Below are 22,369 nucleotides of genomic sequence, written 5' to 3' on the forward strand. Positions count from 1 at the left end.
ACTTCGAGTCTACGTCAACGTCAGCATTATCTACATCAGCGGCAATCCAGCATCCCGAGAGATCGTCGTAACCAGATTTGCAGTCACGTGGTCATCAAAAGGTTAGTCAGTGTGACACCAATCAATATCATTCCATAATTAATCCCATTTATTATTGCTTTCGTTTTTATCGCGCTGCTCTCTGCATTAAATATTTTTTATTTTTTTTATTTTTTTTTTTAACTTGTTAACCTCATTATTAAAATGACTGCTGAACAAATTAAAGCGTTAAAAACTAAGCGCGGTAATGCCAAGCGATCGTTAACGACATATGAAAACTTTCTAAAGAAATTTGATCCGTCGAAAGATTTTCCAATCCTTGAGAAGCGGTATAAAGAAATTGAGACGGTTCGGAAATTATTCGAAGAATATCAACTTGAATTAGAGGCACTTCTTGAGGAGTCTGAAGAATTAACCGCATATCGCACCGAATTCAAAAATCTATATTATGAAACTTACGCAATCGCGACGAACCTTCTTTCGGAACAACGCAAGCGAGACACTTCTTTGGTTTCGTCTCCAACAACCTCGAGTCCTTCTGCAACCTCCAGCTCGTCACTCTCGGTATCTCAAGGCGTTGTATCGTCAATTGCAGCTCAGCTTGTTAATGCCGTTCCTATCCCTTCTGTAGCTATCTCTCCTTCGAATCAATCGGCTGTGTTATCAACTCCCACACCGGTTAATAACAATTTTACCGCACCTCATGCATTTAACTATCCTATGAGTATGTTACCTGCTTTACCGACCATCACTCTACCTACCTTTAGCGGGTCCTTTGACACTTGGTTGGGATTTTATGATCTGTTTAACTCGTTGGTCAAAGAGGATCACAATATTCCACCTATACGAAAATTAATCTACCTAAAGGGTTGCTTAACTGGCGAAGCGGCCAACGTAATATCTTCTCTTGAAACTTCATCTCAAAACTACGATGTAGCGTGGGGCTTATTAAAGGAACGGTACGATGACAGAAGATTTATACGGGACAGTTACATAAAATCTTTGCTGGACACTCCTCCAATCTCAAAGGAGTCTTCTATCCGATCATTTCTTGATCACATACAACGGCACTTACGTGTCTTAAATCAGCTTGGTGAGCCCACCGATTATTGGGACTCATTATTGATCGTGCTATTCGTAAGCAAATTTAACAATTTTATGCGGGAGCGATGGGAGGAATTCAGTTGTGGCGTAAGTAAACCCACAATGAAGCAGATGCTTACCTTTCTAACAAAGCGCGCTCAACTTGAAGGTTCTAGGGCTCAAGCACCTGCGCCTCCTCCAAATAATTCTAGGCAAGTGCCGTCAAACGGACGAGCTCAATCGCGTTCTCAGCAATCGTTCGCAGCTTCTACCTCTCAAAATCGCTGTCTCTATTGTCAAGGCGGCGATCATTATATTTATTCGTGTAAGGGCTTCGCAGCTCTATCACCGTTTGCTCGCTATGAAGCGGCAAAGGGGTCTAATTTATGCACTAATTGTCTTCGTAAGGGTCATCACTCTTCACAGTGCCCTTCAGGAAAGTGTCAAGCGTGTGGTTATAGACATCATACTCTACTTCACTTCGATAAATCAAAACCTGAAATGCCGCCGTTGAATGCATCTGAGACGGCCTTCGATATGCCTAAATCGACTATAAATATGCACGCTCAGGTCTCATCTGAAGCGTTGCTAGCTACAGCTATTGTAGACCTTGTAAATAAGCAAGGAAAAATCAGGCAATGCCGAGTATTCCTGGATGCAGGATCTCAGGCGCACTTTATCACAGAAAAGGCTGCTAAGTTCTTAAATCTGGATAAAAAGGCGGTAAACATCTCAGTAACTGGGGTGGACAACACCTCTACAAGTGTCAAACACTCTGCTCGCGCCACTTTAAAATCGCGTCATAGCAAATTTCAAAAAACTGTTGAATTTTTAATTGTTCCCCAGATCAGCCAGTCAATGCCATCCATTGCCATTAATATAACTCAGCTCGAAATACCTAAAAATATATCCCTCGCGGACCCAGAGTTCTATAAGCCGTCTGAGGTCGATGCTCTAATCGGAGTGAAGCTCTTTTATAAGCTCCTTAGTGTGGGACAAATTTCCCTCAAAAATCATCCCGACGCTGTTCTGCACAAAACGCTGCTTGGGTGGATAGTTGCTGGGGAAATAAACAGCAATTTGAGCGTTTCCAACGTGTCGTGTCATCTTAATTTAAACTCACCATCGTCTGATATCTCTTTAACCCGATTTTGGGAGGTGGAAGAAACTCCGTCTGTTGCAATCTTAGCTACGGAAGAAAAGGCTTGTGAAGAGCACTATAAGCTCCATACCACTCGGACTGTAGAGGGTCGGTATGTAGTTCGCTTGCCGTACAACAGCAAAAAGAGCAGACTAGGCGATTCATATTCGTCAGCCTTAAAAAGATTTTTTGCGCTAGAAAGGCGTTTCCAACGAGACCATGCAATCAAGCATGATTACCTCGAATTTTTGCGGGAGTATAAAGAGTTGGGTCACATGTCGGTGTCCAATGACGTATGTGAAGATCATTTAGGGTTCTATCTCCCTCATCATGCTGTCCTAAAGGACGACAGCATCACCACCAAGATCCGTGTAGTCTTCGACGGTTCTGCGAAAACATCTACGGGAATTTCCTTGAATGACACTTTAATGGTTGGTCCACAACTTCAGGATAGTTTATTTACAATACTCACTCGTTGGCGATCTCACCCTTACGTGCTCACTGCCGACGTAGAGAAGATGTACAGGCAAATCCTCGTACACCCCGAGGATGCAATCTACCAAAAAATTCTGTATCGCGAAACTTCTCAAGAGCCCATTAAGACCTGTTTGCTGAGCACAGTCACCTATGGCACTGCTTGTGCGTCTCACTTATCAGTGCGCACCCTTCATCAACTTGCTTACGATGAAGGTCCTGCATACCCTCTTGCTGTCATCGCTCTGCTGAGGGACTTCTACGTCGACGATTTGTTTACCGGCACTAAAACTCGCGCAGAAGCAGAGTGCATACGTGACGAATTAATTAATTTATTGAAAAGAGGCAAATTCCGTCTTCGCAAATGGGCCTCCAACGAGCCTGCCCTTATCCAAAATTTACCTTAGGCCTCAGAGGGAACCCACATGTCCCTGGATCCTGACGCTACCATCAAAACTCTCGGTATACGGTGGAGTCCTCGGGACGACACACTCTTCTACACTATTAGCGCGCCTGCTTCCGAGGCCACTACCAAGCGTGCAATTTTATCACAAATTGCGAAACTATTTGATCCACTAGGCCTCCTTGGCCCTATAATTGTCTATGCTAAGATAATAATGCAACTTTTGTGGAAGGCTGGACTTGCCTGGGATGAATCAATCCCGATCTCAATTCACTCACTATGGGCCCAATTTCGGGCCCAGTTGTCTATGATTGAAGAGCTGCGGTTCAAGCGCAGCGTTGCTTTCTCGGGAGCAGTCGATGTCCAATTGCATGGATTTTGTGACGCAAGCGAGCAAGCATACGGAACATGTATCTACATCCGCTCTATCGATGAGGCTGGGCATGTTCGTACTCATCTCGTTTGTTCAAAATCACGAGTTGCCCCAGTGTCGTCACTATCATTACCTCGATTAGAGCTCTGCGCTGCGTTATTACTTTCCAGACTCTATGACGTAGCTATTAAAACCCTATTGTTGGATATTAAGGACGTTTACTTATGGTCTGACTCGACTATCACACTTCATTGGATAAATACCCCTCCTCATCTACTAAAAACCTTCGTTGCCAATCGAGTGGCGGAGATTCAGAGGCTTTCTCATCGTTGCCATTGGCGCCACGTGTCTTCTCAAGACAATCCCGCGGACTCTATTTCGCGTGGCCAAACTCCGGCTGAGTTCGTTGCCAACAGCATCTGGCAGACTGGCCCAAGTTGGCTGCAGTGCGAGCCTAGCACTTGGCCCAAGGGAGCTCTCCCTTCAATCGACATTCCAGAAATGAAGCCTATAATTCCCGATCGCGTACTTTGTATGAAAATAGAGTGCGGACTCAATGATCTGCTCGAAAAATACCACTCTAGCCATAAATTAAAACGGGTAGTGGCTTACGTAATGCGTTTTGTTTACAACGCTCGCCATAAAAATCATCGCCGATCCGATCGATTAAGTTTACAGGAGCTACAACAAGCTCATGATCTCATAATAAGGATTACTCAGCACTCAGCCTTTCTGAAAGAAATAAAGCAACTAAAAAACAATGGAGTTATCTCCGACAATAGTAAATTAATTCCGTTAAATCCCTATCTTGACGAGCAAGATCTCCTAAGAGTAGGAGGAAGGCTGGCTCGTTCCTCGCTAACTAAGGAGCAGCAACACCCCCTGCTCTTACCAGCTCGTCATTATATAACGCGTCTTATCATAACCGGAGAACACGTGCGGCTGAAGCATGCTGGCACTCAAGCCACCCTATACTCAGTGCGTCAAACGTATTGGCCCTTAGACGGTCGCAACATTACGCGAAAAATTATCTATCGTTGCATTACCTGCTTTCGAGCGAAACCGCGTGCCGCTGATCACGTCATGGGAATCCTGCCTGAACCCCGTGTCACCCCTTCCCGTCCTTTCCTCCGTGTTAGAGTCGACTACTGCGGTCCTTTATACATAAAGGAAAAACGCTTTCGCAATCGTAGCCGATTGAAGGTTTATGTCGCAATTTACGTATGCATGTCAACCAAAGCAGTTCACTTAGAACTAGTAAGTGATCTCACCACCGAGGCCATTATTGGCAGCCTCCGAAGATTGTTTTCAAGGCGTGGAAAATCTCTCGAGATATACTCGGATAACGCCACGAATTTCGTCGGGACAAACCGTGAGCTTAATGAACTGCAAACATTGTTTAATTCGGAGGAGCATAAGAACTCCGTCCTAAGTTTTCTTACGTCCGAAAGGATAACTTGGCATTTTATTCCCCCCCGTGCCCCCCACTTCGGTGGGCTCTGGGAGGCCGCCGTAAAATCTTTTAAGCATCATCTGATTCGTACAGTTGGTGATACGCTGTTAACATTTGAACAGCTCGAGACGTGCGTTATAGAAATAGAAGCAATTTTAAATTCCCGCCCTATTTCTCCTATGTCCTCTGATCCAAATGACCTGCTCTCCCTTACCGCTGGTCATTTCCTAGTTGGTGGCCCTCTGACAAGCTTTCCTCAGGACGACCTCACCGATACACCATCTAATCGCCTATCAGCTTGGCAACATGCTCAGCAGCTGAAGCAACATTTTTGGAAGCGCTGGCACAAGGAATACCTACACCAGCTCATAACCCTGAGCGGGCACCTCGACAAATCGAACGGTCTACAGGTTGGTTCACTGGTGCTTATTGTGGAAGAAAATCTTCCTCCACTTCAATGGGCGCTAGGGCGCATTACCGCAGTACATCCCGGAGCAGACGGCATCATCAGGGTGGTTACCGTGAAGACTTCCACCGGCGAATACAAACGCTGCACCAAACGCGTGTGCCCATTGCCCCTTGACTAGTTGCGACTTCACCAACATTTATTTTGAACGCAGATCCGTTCAAGGCGGGCGGCATGTTCCGTCGCAGAATAATAGTCTTATATTAGTTTATTATTTTACGTATATTTAACGAATTTAATTTACGCCTTGTAATATTTTGTATTTTTAGTTTAAAAATATTTGTCCCTGGAATTTAGGAATTACCCATCTTTTTTTTTTTATCTTCAATTTTATTTTATTGTTATATTAGCTTCATTTATTTTACCGTATTTTAAACATCTGTTTAGGATTTAGTTGAAAACTTATTTTATGTCTAAATATTTTTTGCTCAAGTAAACGGCCAAACATCGGCTCTATTGTTTAGGGATTAAGTTTAAAATTTAAAAATGTAAAATACTTCTAGTCCCGTGTTTATGACTCCTTTGCTCCTTATCCTTAAATTATTTAAGCCCTATCATAAATCAGTCCGGACATCTGTTCCTAATTGCATTCGTCTACTCTCCAAAATAGTCCAGTCACCATTTTTTTTTCTGGATCTCACTCTCTCGGCTCGTCCTCTTTCACTTTCGTTTTGCCCCCCTTCTACTCCGCCATACTCCCACGACGATACGACCCTTCCCCATTTTCTCTGGCCCTTCTAATGCCCTCCGCGCTCCAATCACAACCCTTAGTTTTCCACTTTCCTTCTAGCACGCCCCTTTTTCCCTCAATCTTAGTTCTTTAAGTTTAACGCTAAGATATTTTTGTAAAATGTAAAAACCAGTTGTACTCGATACTTTGAAGAGATCAGCATTGCGCTCGGTCTAATAAATCCACAACAATATTTATTTAGCAAAATTGCTTGTTAAATATTTATTTCTTAACAAAATTACTTGTTAAGATTGGCTTTAATTTAATTGTTTAAATTATTATTTAACAAAATTAATTGTTAAAATTTATTCTCGCGGCAAACTAGTCGCGAGACATTTCAATGGGAGATGGCTTATATATATTTTTGTCAAATTTATCTGACACACGCGCTTATACTTATATTTTTAACAACCTTCCTATGCTTCTTAAATAATTATTTCGCAGTCGCCCTAAGAAGGATTCGAACCTAGCGCCCTACGCACGCAAGACCGACGATGTACCGCTACGCCACACGGCCGATGAGTAGCCATAGACGTTACTTAACTTATAAGCTAAGCGTACAAGTACTCACTTCGTTACAGCAACAAAATTAATTTAGTTACGGCAACCATTGTTTTCGCTCACAAATTAACCTTCAGAACTTAAAAAAATTCACATATCACAATAAAAAAAATATATTTTATTATAAAACAGAAGTTCATGTCACGAAACTCCGAATCGACTGACATACACAAATTTTGGCCAAATTTTTTTGTCTTATAAATTTTGGGCTCAGAAACTTAGAACAATTTAGACTTTTCAGACTTAGAAAAATTTTAAGTTTCGGGACTAAAAAGATTTCGGTGCTCAAAAAAAAAAAAATAATAATAATAATACTTGTCGAACGCAAATTTAACGATTTATATGTAGATCATATCGAAATAATATATTATTTTAACCCCGAAATTTTTTCTAAGTCCCAATTTTAGTTTGATTAAGTACCAAATAATATTTGATTTAACTAGTTAGTATGTGTTGTAACCACTAAACTTTTATTGTAGCGATAACTAAAAATAAATAACAAACTAATTTTAGCTACTTCAACTATTTTTTTTTAAGGCATCTGAACAATAAATAATTATCATAACTATTTAAATTAGTTACACTAACTAAATAAAAATACTTGGATAGAACTATGTAAAATGTTTTACCACTACTATTTAAAATTGTTACATCAACAGCAAAAATATAGTGATATACGGATACAACTTTAAAAAATTCATTGAATCAACTATTTCGAAATAGTTAAAAATATATAGTTGCTGCTACGATTCTTTTTAGTTAGATTGAGTACCAAAAAATATTTGATTCAACTAGTTAGTATTTGTTATGACTACTAAACTTTTATTGTAGCGATAACTAAAAATAAATAACAAAATAATTTTAGTTACTTCAACTATTTTTTTAAAGTCATTTGAATAATAAATAATTATCATAACTATTTAAAGTAGTTACAACAACTAAATAAAAATAGTTGGATACAACCATGTAAAATGTTTTACCACTACTATCTGAAACTTGTTACATCAACAGCAAAAATATAGTGATATACGGATACAACTTAAAAAAAATCGTTGAATCAACTATTTCGAAATAGTTACAAGTATATAATTACTGCTACGATTTTTTTCAGTTAAATTGAGTACCAAATAATATTTGATTCAACTAGTTAGTATTTGTTGTGACTACTAAACTTTAATTATAGCGATAACTAAAAATAAATAACAAAATAATTTTAGTTACTTCAACTATTTTTTTAAAGTCATCTGAATAATAAATAGTTACAATAACTATTTGAATTCGTTACACTAACTAAATTAAAATAGTTGTCTCTTTTTAGTTATGGCAACTACTGAGATTTCTTTCAGTGTAATCGGCTAAAATTTTATCAATAAGGTGGCCCATAAAGGGGGTCTAGGCAGGCCGATAGAGGGGACATCAGGAATTGAAGTTATATTTTCATGTATTATTTAATTTCTAATAAATATTTTTGCATATATTTTTTTTTTCATTTGAAATTAAAAGTATAAGCTTCGAGGTTCTATCACCGTTTTATACATGAATTAGTTTTTTATATTTTAATTCTCAATTCGAAAAAGAAAATACGCTTAACTGGCCGATAGAGGGGTCACTTAGCTTAGTTTTTTTTTTTTTTTTTTTTCAACCAAAAGTACTATATTGAGTTGATATATATATTTTTTTTATATTCAAAAAATATAAAATTTTTATAAGAAATGAATGAAATGAAATATATGCTAGCATATAATTTATATTACATATGGCATCATATATTTTCTTTGTTATATTTACTCGCATGCTTATATATTCGCATCGAATTAACTAATTTTGAGAATTTAAACTGCAATTGAAGGAGTATATCAAAATTTAGACCTAATTTAATTGGAGTTGGTCATACGAATAGGAAAATTTTTTTTCCTATACACAATATGAATATATTTTTCGTATATGACAAGAATATACATTTTTGTATATGATAAAAATATATTTCTTGTATATGATTTACATATATATTTTATATATGCTCAACATATACAGACTCGTATATGATAAATTTTATATATTTCAATGTAAAAATAATATATTAGAAAAAATATAGTTAAATTGGCCATATATATTTTTTGATATTTATCATATATTTTTATCATTTATGTTATTGTCATACAGTTGATAGTTGATGAATCGTTGGAGTAACATTCATGAGCGTTTATTATTTATTACTTTAAGTTCAGTAGGAGAGTAATTTTCTCAAAACGATTCCAAGTGCAGGTGCAACAAATACTTAAATATTTTATCTGACAATGTCTAGACTTTGGTGTCGCCAGTCTATTGTTATAAGTGTGAAAATCTGAAACTCAAGTATACAAACTTAAGGGTTCCCCCCCCCCCTTGGGAGAAGGGGGTTAATTGAACCAAAAATACTTAGACATTTTTCTATATATGAATAAAAGCAAAATGATTACTTTTTTTTACGAGATTATGATTTATTATATAGACTATCATCTCTCATAAGCACATAACTTAACAAATGATAAAAATTTTCAATAAATACGAAATTGAACAACTGCATGAAATGTTTCAATCGTCTCCTTTGCGGGGACAATTGAACCACTAGTCGGGGACAATTAAACCAAGAGTATGAGATCCACAATCGAATGACCTTAATGAATGATTTATTATTCATTACAGCTCAAAACTAAAATTACAATACTTCTAATAATATTTATTATTTTTTATAATATTATAATGTTATAACAATCAGTTTTGAAACTTCGGCCAATATATTTTTTTTTCTTGGTTAGTTTAGCTTTCTTTGACATTTAGTCAAGATGCACGCGCATGTCTGATGCTCACAGTGTGACTCATGTGGTTCAACCGTCCCCGAGAGTACTGGTTCAATTAACCCCATATGATTTTATTGAAATAATTAGTTTTAAAAAAAATAATCAAGAACTATTTTACTAGAAGTAAAGTCAGAAATTTATGAATAATATATGTATGAAGGTATTACAAAAAAAATTTTAAGATTACATTTGAAAAATAAAAAAATATTAAACAATTTGTCAAGAGCTAAAAAACAAAGTTCAGATGCCTAAAAACACAAAAACTTGAATGATTTAAAATTAAATCATTATGTTGGTTCCAAATTTTGGTCAGACTAAGGTTTGGTGTATTAAAATATAGTTCCAAGAGGATGACTCATTTTTATATTTTTTCTGATTTTTTAAGCTTACTGGATTAATTGACCCCACTCTCCCCACTTGAATTTTAAAGGCGGTCCCAAACCAATAACCTTCTTCGATGGTCGAGCAGGTAACTACGTACCTTTCTACAAATTGGCAGACTCTGACCAGAGAGACCTCAATCATTTTCAAGCCGCTGTCAAGTTGCCATCGAGTTTTAGCAACGTACATTTATACGAACGTGTTAGAAAAAAATTTTCGTTTTTCTTTGAAATTAAATAATTGATCATCAAAATAAATTCAAAATGTCTTGCAATAATCTAAAACAAGGATGCAAAGAGTTTACCCCGTCGGTCGAGCAGTCAGTGTATCCGTCGTCACTTGAGAGCATAAGTGAATACAACTATAATCAATCAGTGAATTATGATCAGTTAACGATTTTCGATGCTGACCAAAAGCAGCAAAAACAAGATCATCGGCAGAACAATACATCATCTCTGCAGAAAGTCGAGCAAGCTAGCACGGAAGGTAAGATTGTGGCGGGCTATGATTCTGAAGTTATTTTACAACAGTTAAGATGTTAATGTTTTATCAAATTTTAAAATATTTTAACAAATAAGTATCAGTAGTATGTGAAAACGTATTTCTATGATCATTTTTTTTTACTGTAATTATGAAAACTGCTTAGATATTACTCACAACCAATAAGTGATAAACAGACGTAATAGTTATTTTTTTTTTCATTTTATAGAAAAAAATAACAAACGGAGAGCACGGACTGCATTCACTACTCACCAACTTAGTAAGTTGGAGAAGATTTTTTGCGAAAACATTCACATATGTCGTCCAACGAAAATCAGCACTGCATCTCGATTAAACCTTAGTGAAAGACAGGTAAGGCAGTTTGCTATTTTTTCTATCATTTATTAGTGACATATTCATAAGATATAGTAAGGAAATTTTTTTTCTTATATTATTTAAAAATCAATTTTTTTTTATTTGAAGTCAACATCCTGGGTTACTACAAAAAAAAAATGTTTTCTTTGAGAATACATAAATATCAATAAACATTTAATAATTACATAGAAAAGATAAATTTAAATATATATCCATAATTTATTACAGTTTTAAACAGTAGCAAAGACTTAGAAACAGTCAATTTTACATTATTTTTGATATAGCAACTTTTTTAGTTTCATATAATAAGATGTTTTTTCGGTCCTCAATAGTAAATACATTTTCAACCGTTATATTTTGAGATAAAAATTAAAATCCTCCATTATAAATTCACATCAATTATTATACATAATATTATCTCATCATCATCTCCGTATTTTATGTCATTATATAAAATTCTAAGTTTAATTCTTTTTCTTCGATGTAAAAATATGAAAATGATGATATATAAACGCATATCTACCAATTTGTATTTTGTAAATAATATAACTTCTACTTTATCGACTATAATAATAAAGTTTTATACATATTTTTTAATTTTTTTGAAAGCATGCTTTATTGTTGCGACCAAATCTAAAGTAAATAACTTAGTTGCATGATATTTATTACTATATCTTCAAACCTATTCATTTTGCTGATCGAGTCGTTTGATTAAAAAAAATGACGATGACAAATAATATCATATATGATTATTTTAAATTATTTTTATTCAATAAAAAATATGCATTTAAATTTATTTCGCAATATTCTATTTATAAGTATAATTTAACTCTATGAGTGCAATATATAAATCTATACAGTTATATATAATTATATCAAAACATCCGAAATTATGTATAGTCAAAACTCTTATAATGTAATTGTTGCTAGAAATTTATATATAACTTTAGATACCCTGATAACACGAGTTGATCGTGAAAAAGTTGGTCATTCATTAGTTTCCGACCAACTTGACGACAAGTTATCGACAACTTCAGCTTTTGCAACTTTTGGCTACAAGTTACCGCCAACTTTCTCAGAAAGTTGGCGGCAGTATGGAGCCGCAACTGGAATGCAAGTTTCTGAGGAAATTGAAAGTAAACTTACCGTCAACTTATGATCACCAACTTTTGCAAGCAACTTTTGCCACCAACTTTCTCAGAAAGTGATAGTCAACTTTTTAGATTTACAACTTTTGCCACCAACTTTCTCAGAAAATGTCCATCAACTATTGGCGGTACCAACTGTTGGCGATCAACTTGGTTCCAGTTGCGGCTGCAAGTTTCTCGTCAGTTTCTCGCCAACTTGGCTATCAGGGTAATTATATAAAATTTGTCTTTCCTGATCTACATTACCAACAAATGATAGTTTTTACAGTTTCTTCTATAAACTGACAATTTTCACTTGAAAAAGGACGAAAAATAATGAGTAAATGTCATTTTCAAATTGATATAAACTAAAATTACATTAAAAATTATAAACTTGGTATTTATAGTTTTTATTACTTTATTACAAGGATTAGTCTAATTATTACATGTTCTTGCACTAAAAATTGGAACTTCTCCACTGCTTTTTTTTCCATATAGTTCAAAATTAAAACATCAAATTTTTAACCCAAAGTTTTAAATATATTTCTGATCATTTTATCGAAAAAACGTAAAGTTTAGATATTATATTCAGAAATATATATATTTATCGCTGATAATTAAACCACTCATTAATGGTATTTTCTAAAATTATTAAATTTATAATTAATTATTTTACAGGTGGAGGTGTGGTTTCAGAATCGACGAATGAAGGCAAAGCACGATAAATTGAAAATTGCAGCTACCAACGGCAAGAAAATTTTATATCCTTCGAAAGAAAAATTAAATCAGTTCGTTGCCACAGATGCCATAAAGGATAGAAGAGTAAACACATCTGGATTAAGTGCCACCATTCATTATCATCAGTTGCTACCAAATCAAGATCCAAATGTCAGAAACGACGGTAACTGTAGGACAAATGATACCAACTACCAAACAGCATACACCGGGGGTATATACTGCAATCAGTACAATGCTACCACTGAATATCCGGCTAATAATAGTAACTGATACCCATACGAAGTAGTTCAGACCTCATATCCACTATTTAACTCTTTTGAAGATATCATACCACCGATCGAGTTCAACAACGAAATCGATGGGTTCAATTTTTCAAGCCCTATACTCAATGCCTTCCAACTTCAGTAAATAATAAGATTTAATTATTGTAATAACTTTGCTTAATTAAGTTATCTTTAATGCTATTGCTTGTATTTTCTAGTTATTAATTATTTTATGCATATAAGTTAAGCTTTCATAATAAAAAATATGTATGTTATTTTGAAGGATAGTTGTAAACAACAATAATAATAATAAAACAAAACTAAAAAATTTAGAAAAACATTTTTTTTCTCACCGTACAAAATATGATAATTTTTTAATATCAATGTTATTAAATTTTTATTTTGTTAACTATCAATCAAACTTAAATCTGCAATACTTAAAAAATGTTCAAAGGTTTCGACAGCAATTTAGAAGTATACATCGATATCGATTTATATACGAATATTTATAAGTTTATAGATAAAAAGATTCGATTATATGTATATAATGAATTCTATTGTAATTCATGTACAAAACCAAATTCATCATTAGGTGCATTATTTACGTAGGATGCATTAATTTGATTATTTGAGTTAAGTAATGCCATAAACTTCTAATAATTATGAGTGTGTAACAGACTAGAGGATTTGACTACCATCCAGCGATTACCAAAATCGAGCATCATTAACGTAAATCATTAATTGGATGGGTGACCCTTTAGTACAATAATAGTTGACCGTTAATATTTTTTTTATTTTAAATTGAAATTTAACCAAAATTTATATTCATGAAGACAGTTAATTCTAATTAAAATACTCAATTAATAAATTTCAGATATTTTCAATAAGCTTTTAAAATTGACTATATTCGTTCAAGCATGATTATATCTAATCATATATGATTATATATAATCAGATCTGGCCAATTTTTGGATCTGATCATATATAAGTAATTATATATAATTAGGCAACATCATTTTCCCCGGGTATTCGTTCAAAAGTATTCTATCTTTGTTTTCTTTATTCCTACAAGCAAAAGTATCCTGATAAATATTATCGCTCATGTATGTATTATTAAAGATGATACCGTATTTACTGAACCATTCATGATCCGTGGTTTTTTAATGTTTTTAAGAATTATATGAAAGTTTTGAATATTAAAGTAACGACATCTAACAGATGTGACAAAATTGGAGAGCTCTTTATTACTATCGGTATTGAAAATCACGGTACGATCAACCATCGCTCTGAAATGCTACAGACACACGCGATATTATGGTAGTGTTTTCATAGAAAAAAATGGCATGCAACAGAAAAAAGGACCAGCGACATAAACTTGTCCCAACCTCCCTATTCCAGTAGCCTGGCTCTCTCGGGTAAACATGGATATTTATCTATCTTTCCGTATGATGGCGCTGCGGAAGCGGTATAGTGACATTTCTAGCGATTGAATTTATAATTTAAAGAAAAAGTTTTTAATTTAGAAATTAGCCGAGAAATCAATGTCTATAACAATTTTCCGCAATTTTTCTTGACAACTTTCATCAAACTTCAAAAAAAAAAAAAAAAAAATTAGTTACAAAGCATAATGCAATTTTTTTATTGTTGCATTGTTTCCGACTAGTAATTGTCCCAATACATATATTGGGTCCCAATTGAGAATCGCTGTAGCATGCCCAGTAGGTCTACCCTAGTCGGAGCCGGATTGGGAATTTGTTAGGATATCCCAATGCAAAAATTATCTACCCAACATCAGTTTATCCTAAGTGGGACCTGATTGGGAACTCGTTGAAATAGCCCAATGCAAAATTGAATTACTTTTATCGGTTTTGCCACATCGGAATCCAATTGGTAACTAGTTGGTGTAACCCAATGCAAAAATTATTATTATTTTAATAACTTTTATGATTCATATACAACCTGAAATGCTTAAAATTTGTTTTATTATTAAATTTTTTTTTTTCAAAAATTTAAGAATTAAACAAATTTACTTTTTACGCTCGTACACAATATTTATGTTAAAATTACTTTTTTTTATCTCCAAATTGTTTATAAACAATTTTATTTTATTAAATTTATTTAATTTTCAAATCATGTTATTTTTCGCTTCTTCTGAACCGAATATTTCATTTAGTGTCTCTCCCTCCTCTCTTTTCTATTTTTTCTAGTATAATTTTGATTGACTGAAATTTTAAATAAATTATTTTTTTCTAAATTTACTTTGAGTACCCTGAGGTTTTAATTTGAGAATCCCCTTGATCATAAAATTTTTTAATGTTTTTTAATATTTTGTCTATTGGCTAAAAATTAAACAAAATACAGAAAACAATAATATATTTATACAAAGAGTTTTGTGTTGTTGATGTTGTATTTTTGTTGATGATGTATTATTTGAACTTGTAACTGCAGTTATTTCTTTTGTTACTCAGTAATCGTTTATAAACAATGAGTGGATTATATGGGCTACTTATGAAAATAGCGAGACCTAGTTTTCTTATTTTTTAAGTACTTAGTAATGAAATTTATTACTGCAATTTCAGAGAATTGGTTTTTTAAATTATTTTACGGAGGTTCAAGCGAAACTAGACAGTCAAAGTAGTATTAAAATTTTTGTTGCTTACCAAACTCTCTCAATAGTTATAGGAATGAATTATTTTAATTTATAATGATATAATGAATTTATCGATCAATAATTATTACTTATTTAATTAAAGGAAGTAATGAAATTACTTCGTTATTTTTGACTCATATATAGTTTTAATAAAGAACGTGGCAACAGCGCGCTTTAAATTCTTAAACATTGACGTGTGCATAAGAGAAATCCGAACGAAAATGTAGCCAACGCTACAAATGCAAGAAAATTTAAAAGCAAAATTGATCAATATCAAAATATATACATTCCACAGCTTATATATTACACTAAATGAAGAACAAATCAAAATAAAAACTCTAAATTGATATGACACTCACACTTCAATCGTAAAATGTGATAATTAAACAAAAATCCAGTTACCAACATGAAAAAACCAAATAGTATGAATAACAAACTCTTAAAAAGTATCTAAGCTAAATTTTTTACAAAAGAGACAATTCCCCTGATAGCACAAGCTGCTCGTCAGAAAAGTTGACGGCACTAGTTGCGCGCCATTTGTCGACATCTTATGGGCAACTTTATACTCAGCAGCTGTTGACGACAATTTGCCTTCAACTTACTGAGAAACATGGCGACAATCTACTGCCGCAATCTGAAGGCAAACTACCGTCAGAAAAAGATCAGCAAAAGTTGACGGAAAGTTGTCATCAAGGTTTTCCAGCATATTGTGAGCAGTTTTCTATCAACAGTCGGACCGCAAAAATCGAAGTCAGTTACGGTTGACAAATAGCGCACAGCTTTCCGTCAAAAGTTTATCAGTATTTTTCTGACAGCAAGTTGCCAGTATTAGTTAGCTAGAAAGAATTTGACTTAAAAATGTGAGAAATTTGGGAGCGCTCAAACTAACGGCTATCTGCACTGTTCGAGATGAATGTACCTCATTGTAAATGTAAGCGCCTCAGATTCAACATTTGACGCCATAACAGTTTTGTTGTAACCTGTCTGTACATTTAATTTCTCTTTATTCTTTATAAAACTATTATTTTTCTAAATAACATAATACTTTACAAATTTTTCTTTAAATACCATTGGATATTTTGATTGGTATTTAATTTACTATATTACGATGTCAGTAAGTCATAAGGAGGTTAGTTTCTCTTATTATTCTTTGTTTATTCGATTCAGATTTTCTATTTAGCCATTAAATTTTATGTGAATGGCTCTGTGCTAAATCTAAATTAAAAATTCATTTTTTTTTATTAAAATAAATTTCTTTTTCTATTTAGTGACCAGCTTTGAAATTGCTTTGATAAATTTTCGATTTTTGCAAATTCAGTAACAATAATAATGCAATTATTTATTATCGGTGATAATTATTGTAATTTAATTGTTAAAAATTACTTTAAAATTAACTGGGAATTCTGTATTTGCAATTTTGTATTTAAAAATCATTATTTTTTAATAATACTGTAGTTAGCCGATACCCAATAATTTTTTTAAAAACTATAAATTCTAAACAATACACCTATAGTTTTACAATTTTTTTTCATGTGCATACTATTAGATTTTATATTTTTGAATGATTTGTAAAAAAAAAAAAAAATCGAAAGTTGTCAATTGTCTGCTAACTTCAGGATCATTCGAACTTTTGTTTTAAAGATTTTTTCTCCTAGCTTATGGTTCCTTACCTGGCTTTTATTATTGTGCATAATTATCTGAAATTTTTCATATATTTTTTAATTTTTTTTCATTTTATCTCGTGATTTTTTTAGTTAATAATGCATCATGATTATTTATTTTTTCATTTTGTATCGTTACACATTCTGTATATATGCATAATATGATATAATATTAACCAATAAATAGTTGAGTGATTGTTCTAGGAATTTTATGTTGTTTACAGTAGCAGAAATACGATGCTCATGAGTTTTTCACCCTGTGGTGAAGAGATGTAATGTTTTTTGTGCTTTAAGATCCAATAATTTTTCTATATTTTTAAAAACGATAAATTATTATAAACATAATATTTGAACAAATTGCCCCTGTGGTTTTTATTTCCTTTGTACATATGGATATTTTTAGTTCATTATTTTTTTTTTTTTAATCGATCGTTTTTTGAAAAATTAAGACGTCGGCTAACTTCAGTATCATATTATTGTTTTGCTCTAAAAAATTGCTGGTCACTTGATTTAAAATAAAATCACTTTTTTATGCTGATATATACTGTACTGAAGGTATATATATATTTATATATATATATATATACATTTACATTTTATTTATTTATTGAATTTTCAGCTTTGGTGAGAATATAAAATGCATAATTATATGAAAATGATTATTACTCATGAATCCTTCAATATTTTTCGATAGTTAATAAATTAACAACATATTACTTTCAGTCCTCTTTATATTCTGCTGTGCAGTAATAACAGAAACAACAACAATAATAATGGTAATAATAAAAATAATAATAATAAGTTAACGTCATCCATTATTTTTCGAACTTTTCTTTACATTTTAAAAATATAATAATTACAATTTTAATTATACTTTTTCCTATAATAAATGTCTTTTTCAGCATTTAATTTTTTTCTTTTTAATAGCGCCCTGATTAAACAAAACAATTTGTGACGATTAAAAACGATTAAAAATTAAATCATCATTAATCGGCATAATCGTCATGGATTTTCAGATTTAATCGCCCCAAATCGTTGAAAGACGATTTATTATTTTACGATTAAAAACGATTAATGACGATTAAAATTTTAAATCGTCATCAATCGTCTTTGATCTTTATTCGAAAAATTTAATCGTTTTTAATCATCAATTTATGATTTATTACGATTTATGACGATTCAAAACGATGAAAACAGTTTTAATCGTCACAAATCGTTTAGTTTAATCAGTGAGTGAAACATTAGCTGGCTATATCTAATGAATTAATGATGTATCAACAAAATGTACGGAATCTGATAAGTTCATAGATCATAAAATACTAATAATTATGGTACAGCGTATTTTTTAATTTTGTTGAATGGAAATTGATTTTTTGACTCATAGGTGTAGATCTATTTTGATAAGCTTGTCGTTTTTTCTGTAGTCTCTACACGGAGAAAAAAATATAGTAAAAGTTACGATCTTATAGTAAAATTTACTAACAGATATGAAAAAATACATTCTGCATTGTAATTATTACTAAACGTTTAGTAAAATTTACTAGTTAATAATAATTTCATAATAAGATATTAAAAATTACTCTGCGTAATCTATTTTTTGCTACCACAATTGTGTTTTTTACCATCTGTACAGTAAATTTTACTACAAGTATTTCTAATGAATACAAATTTAAGAAAGTTAATTTTCTAATACAATATAGGATTTAGTATAAAAAATATTAAAAATTCCTATACGCAATGTATTTTTTGCTAACACAATTGTATTTTTTACTATCTACACAGTAAGTTTTACTACAAGTATTTCTAATAAATACAAATTTAAGAAAGTTAATTTTCTAATACAATATAGGATTTACTATACAAAATATTAAAAATTACTATACGCAATGTATTTTTTGCTAACACGATTATATTTTTTTACTGTCTGTATAGTAAATTCTACTATGTATAGATACAACTGAAATTTGGTGGGGATTGCATATACAAATATGTATTACAAGTTCTGGAACTTCTGTCCAAAGGAGACATTGGGCCGTCAGACATAGAAAAGGATTTGCGGGCGGGAGACCAGGGTTCGAATCTAGATTGAAACCAAATGATTTTTTAAAGAATAAAAATCGACACCAACACCAATACAGATGACATGAATAGCAATAATAATCAAAATCATAGTAATAATAAAAAAAAATTAAAAGCTAATAAAAATTTAATTTTATTTTTTCCATTCTAATATAGTAAAATTTACTAAACAGGATAGTAAAATTTACTAAACGGCATTGTAAAATTTACTTATCTGTTTATGAATTTTTTCTATAAATCATAAGCGTTTCAAGATTACTATCTAAATTTAGTAATTATTCCCATATTTTTTATTAAGTTTTACTAAATTTTTTTCTCCGTGTAAACAGTGTTTTGAAGTACAATAAAAGTGATTTGTAGACAGGAAACAGGTACCGGAGCATTTAAGAGTATTTTAACATTTTAACATTAACTGTTTAATGATTATTTTTTATTTTTCTTGGTGGAAGCATGACAATCAAATTAAAACCATTAGTCGGATTATTGTTTAATTGTTTCTAAAAAAATTTGGATGAAAAGCGATTTTAGGAATTTAAGCGCATTCTCAGACGGTTTCCCTCATTTGTTAAAAATATGTAATGACTTTTAACTGTGAAAATCATATTTTAATTTAATCAATTAATGCTTCGCTGGATTATTTTTTAATAGAATATTTATTTATGTATTCTATTTTTTTGCCTGTTCGAAAAATTTCGAAAACAATCTGATAAGTTTTAAAATGTTTGATTCTCAAATATTACTTAAAATTAATTCTTATCAGTCTAGAATACTTTTCGATCGGGTTGCTCGGTATATATTAGTGTAATTTACAACTTTGAAATATATTGTACGATTTCTCGGGATATTTAAAAAATTTATAAAACTATTTTGTCCGTTGCAGACTGATTAAATAATTTTGAACGAAGTTAAACATCTACATATATATAAAAATTTTTCAGAAATTTATTAAATTTTCAGAACAAAAATCCCAAATATTCTAGAAAATTTCGAATCATTTTCATGAAATATAAACAATTAAGTATAATTCGAAGATTCTCAAATGATTGTCGAAATTTATGAAACAATCCAGTACATTCTAAACTAATTAGAATAATCATTGAAAGTTTAAAAAATTTTTTAAGTATTATAGGACTGCACAGATCACCATTGAAATTTATAGAACAATTTGAAACACTGTAGACTAATTACAATAATTTTAAAATAATTTTAAAAATTTTCAGATATTCCTAACTTTTGTAGAGTACCATTAAAATTGACAGGACAATTCTCAACATTCTTGACAAATTAGAATCAATTCATGCGATTTCAATCAACTAAGTAGAATTTACAGTTTTCTAATTCATTGTCAAAAAGTTCAGAGTTATCTACAACATTTTAGGCTTATTATGATATTTGTTGAATGATTTTAACCCATCTGAACTTCCGTTTTGTTTACAGGACGCTATTTGAATGATAGGATGTCGCTGTAGTAAAAGCGAGCAACTAAAAAAGACGGGAGTGTTGAAGGGTTATAATTCTAAATAGTAATTTACACTAAAAGTGTAGAAAGTTTGAAATACCTGTACTGCGCGCCATGATGCCCGAGACAATCATGCCGGAAATTTTTTGAATAATAGAGAACACTGTAGATTGAGAAAAATAACTTTTGAAAATTTTAACCCTCTAGCACTCTCGTGTTTTTTAGTGTCTCGCTTGCACTACAGCAAAATTCTATAATTTGAATAGTGCCATGTGAGCAAAATGATCATAACGGAAGTTCTGACGAGTTGAGTATCTCGGGATAATGCAAAACTTTCCAGATAACAAAACAAAACGCATGGTGGTGGATAGACTGAAATTCTAAACAAAATTTCCCCTACGTCCCCTAGACCAGGCTTATGACGGGTAGTCGAATGTATTTCAAAAAAGGGGACTTGAGAAAAAAAAAATGTCTTATCCTTTTAAATGACGTGTAAAAGTTGTCTGTGTGTTACTTAGGAAGTCCGCGTCTTCGAGTAAATTCTTCTTTCTGAAATCGTTTTGTTAAATTTCATTTCTTTTTACACAATGAATAATTTTTTTTAATAATTTGCGCTTCATCATTTCAGATGTTTTCAAAACTATGTATCCTGAAGCCGACTTTAATGATTACCCGAATGCTGTTAAAGCAGCATTAAAAAACGCAAAAGCTCGGGTTAGTCAGAAAAATAACAATTCTGGTCAGCCAAAGAAGTCAAGTCAGCCAAAAAAGAGAGTGACCGTATCGAAGGACTATTATAGCGAACCCTTCCCGAAAAGATCCTGCATTGACACTCAAAAATAAACATTGACATGAAAAATTTAAAATATCATTTCAAATGATGTGACAACATCGGCACAAAGTGGACAAAGTAAATTGGCATGGAGTATTAATTGCTGAAAATCGACGCTTTGAGTGCCCAATATGTCGAAGCCCAATTTTACGTGTTGTCAATGTTACTGCTGCGTAAATTATTGCCGAAATTTTTTTTAAAGTTTTTCTGACCAAACTAATACTTTTTCTTTTATTATTATTATTATTATTATTATTATTATTATTATTATTATTATTATTATTATTATTATTATTATTATTATTATTATTATTATTATCAATTATAAATCATAATAATATTTCCACGTTAAAAAGTTTTTGAATGTAATTTTAATTTTAATAATTTAAAATGTTTTAGAATTATTTTTGGAACTTAATTAAGACAAAAAATTTTTTACTTCCACTTTTTATATAATTACATAATTAGTTATAAGATAATTTAAATGATTGTATGGTTTCTGAAATAAAAAAGAATTTAATAAAAAATTTAATTAAAAAAATTATGTATTTGCAAAATTTTTTACATGGTTTTCTTTAGACTAATTTATTATTAAATACTTTATATCATTTAAGCATTTTACAATAATTAAAAAATATAAAAAAATTTTTTAAATTCCATTATAGCTTAAGACTTGATTACCTAGTTTGTCAGTTACCTACCAAGATTTACTTTACCGACGGTTGAATTTTTGTTCGACGTGATGTGACCCTGATAGCCAA

The 22,369-nt window shown here is 31.9% G+C and overlaps 3 protein-coding genes across 3 annotated transcripts; all 3 read left to right on the plus strand.

Annotated features, from left to right (window-relative positions):
* Window positions 1–243: 243 nt before the first annotated feature.
* Window positions 244–3,144, plus strand: LOC128667834 (uncharacterized). The gene has a single exon (XM_053739541.1). The coding sequence runs from the start codon at window positions 244–246 to the stop codon at window positions 3,142–3,144; it is 2,901 nt and encodes a 966-aa protein (XP_053595516.1).
* Window positions 3,145–3,162: 18 nt separating this feature from the next.
* On the plus strand, window positions 3,163–5,553 carry LOC128667835 (uncharacterized). The gene has a single exon (XM_053739542.1). It carries the CDS (start codon window positions 3,163–3,165, stop codon window positions 5,551–5,553), a length of 2,391 nt encoding a protein of 796 aa, XP_053595517.1.
* Window positions 5,554–10,207: 4,654 nt separating this feature from the next.
* LOC103577656 (homeobox protein Hox-A2-like) lies at window positions 10,208–12,934 on the plus strand. Its single transcript, XM_053739543.1, has 3 exons — window positions 10,208–10,430; window positions 10,654–10,796; window positions 12,605–12,934. Exons 1-3 carry the CDS (start codon window positions 10,208–10,210, stop codon window positions 12,932–12,934), a joined length of 696 nt encoding a protein of 231 aa, XP_053595518.1.
* Window positions 12,935–22,369: the final 9,435 nt, after the last annotated feature.

Source organism: Microplitis demolitor, chromosome 5 (assembly GCF_026212275.2).
Source record: "Microplitis demolitor isolate Queensland-Clemson2020A chromosome 5, iyMicDemo2.1a, whole genome shotgun sequence".
Classification (NCBI taxonomy): Eukaryota; Metazoa; Arthropoda; class Insecta; order Hymenoptera; family Braconidae; genus Microplitis; species Microplitis demolitor.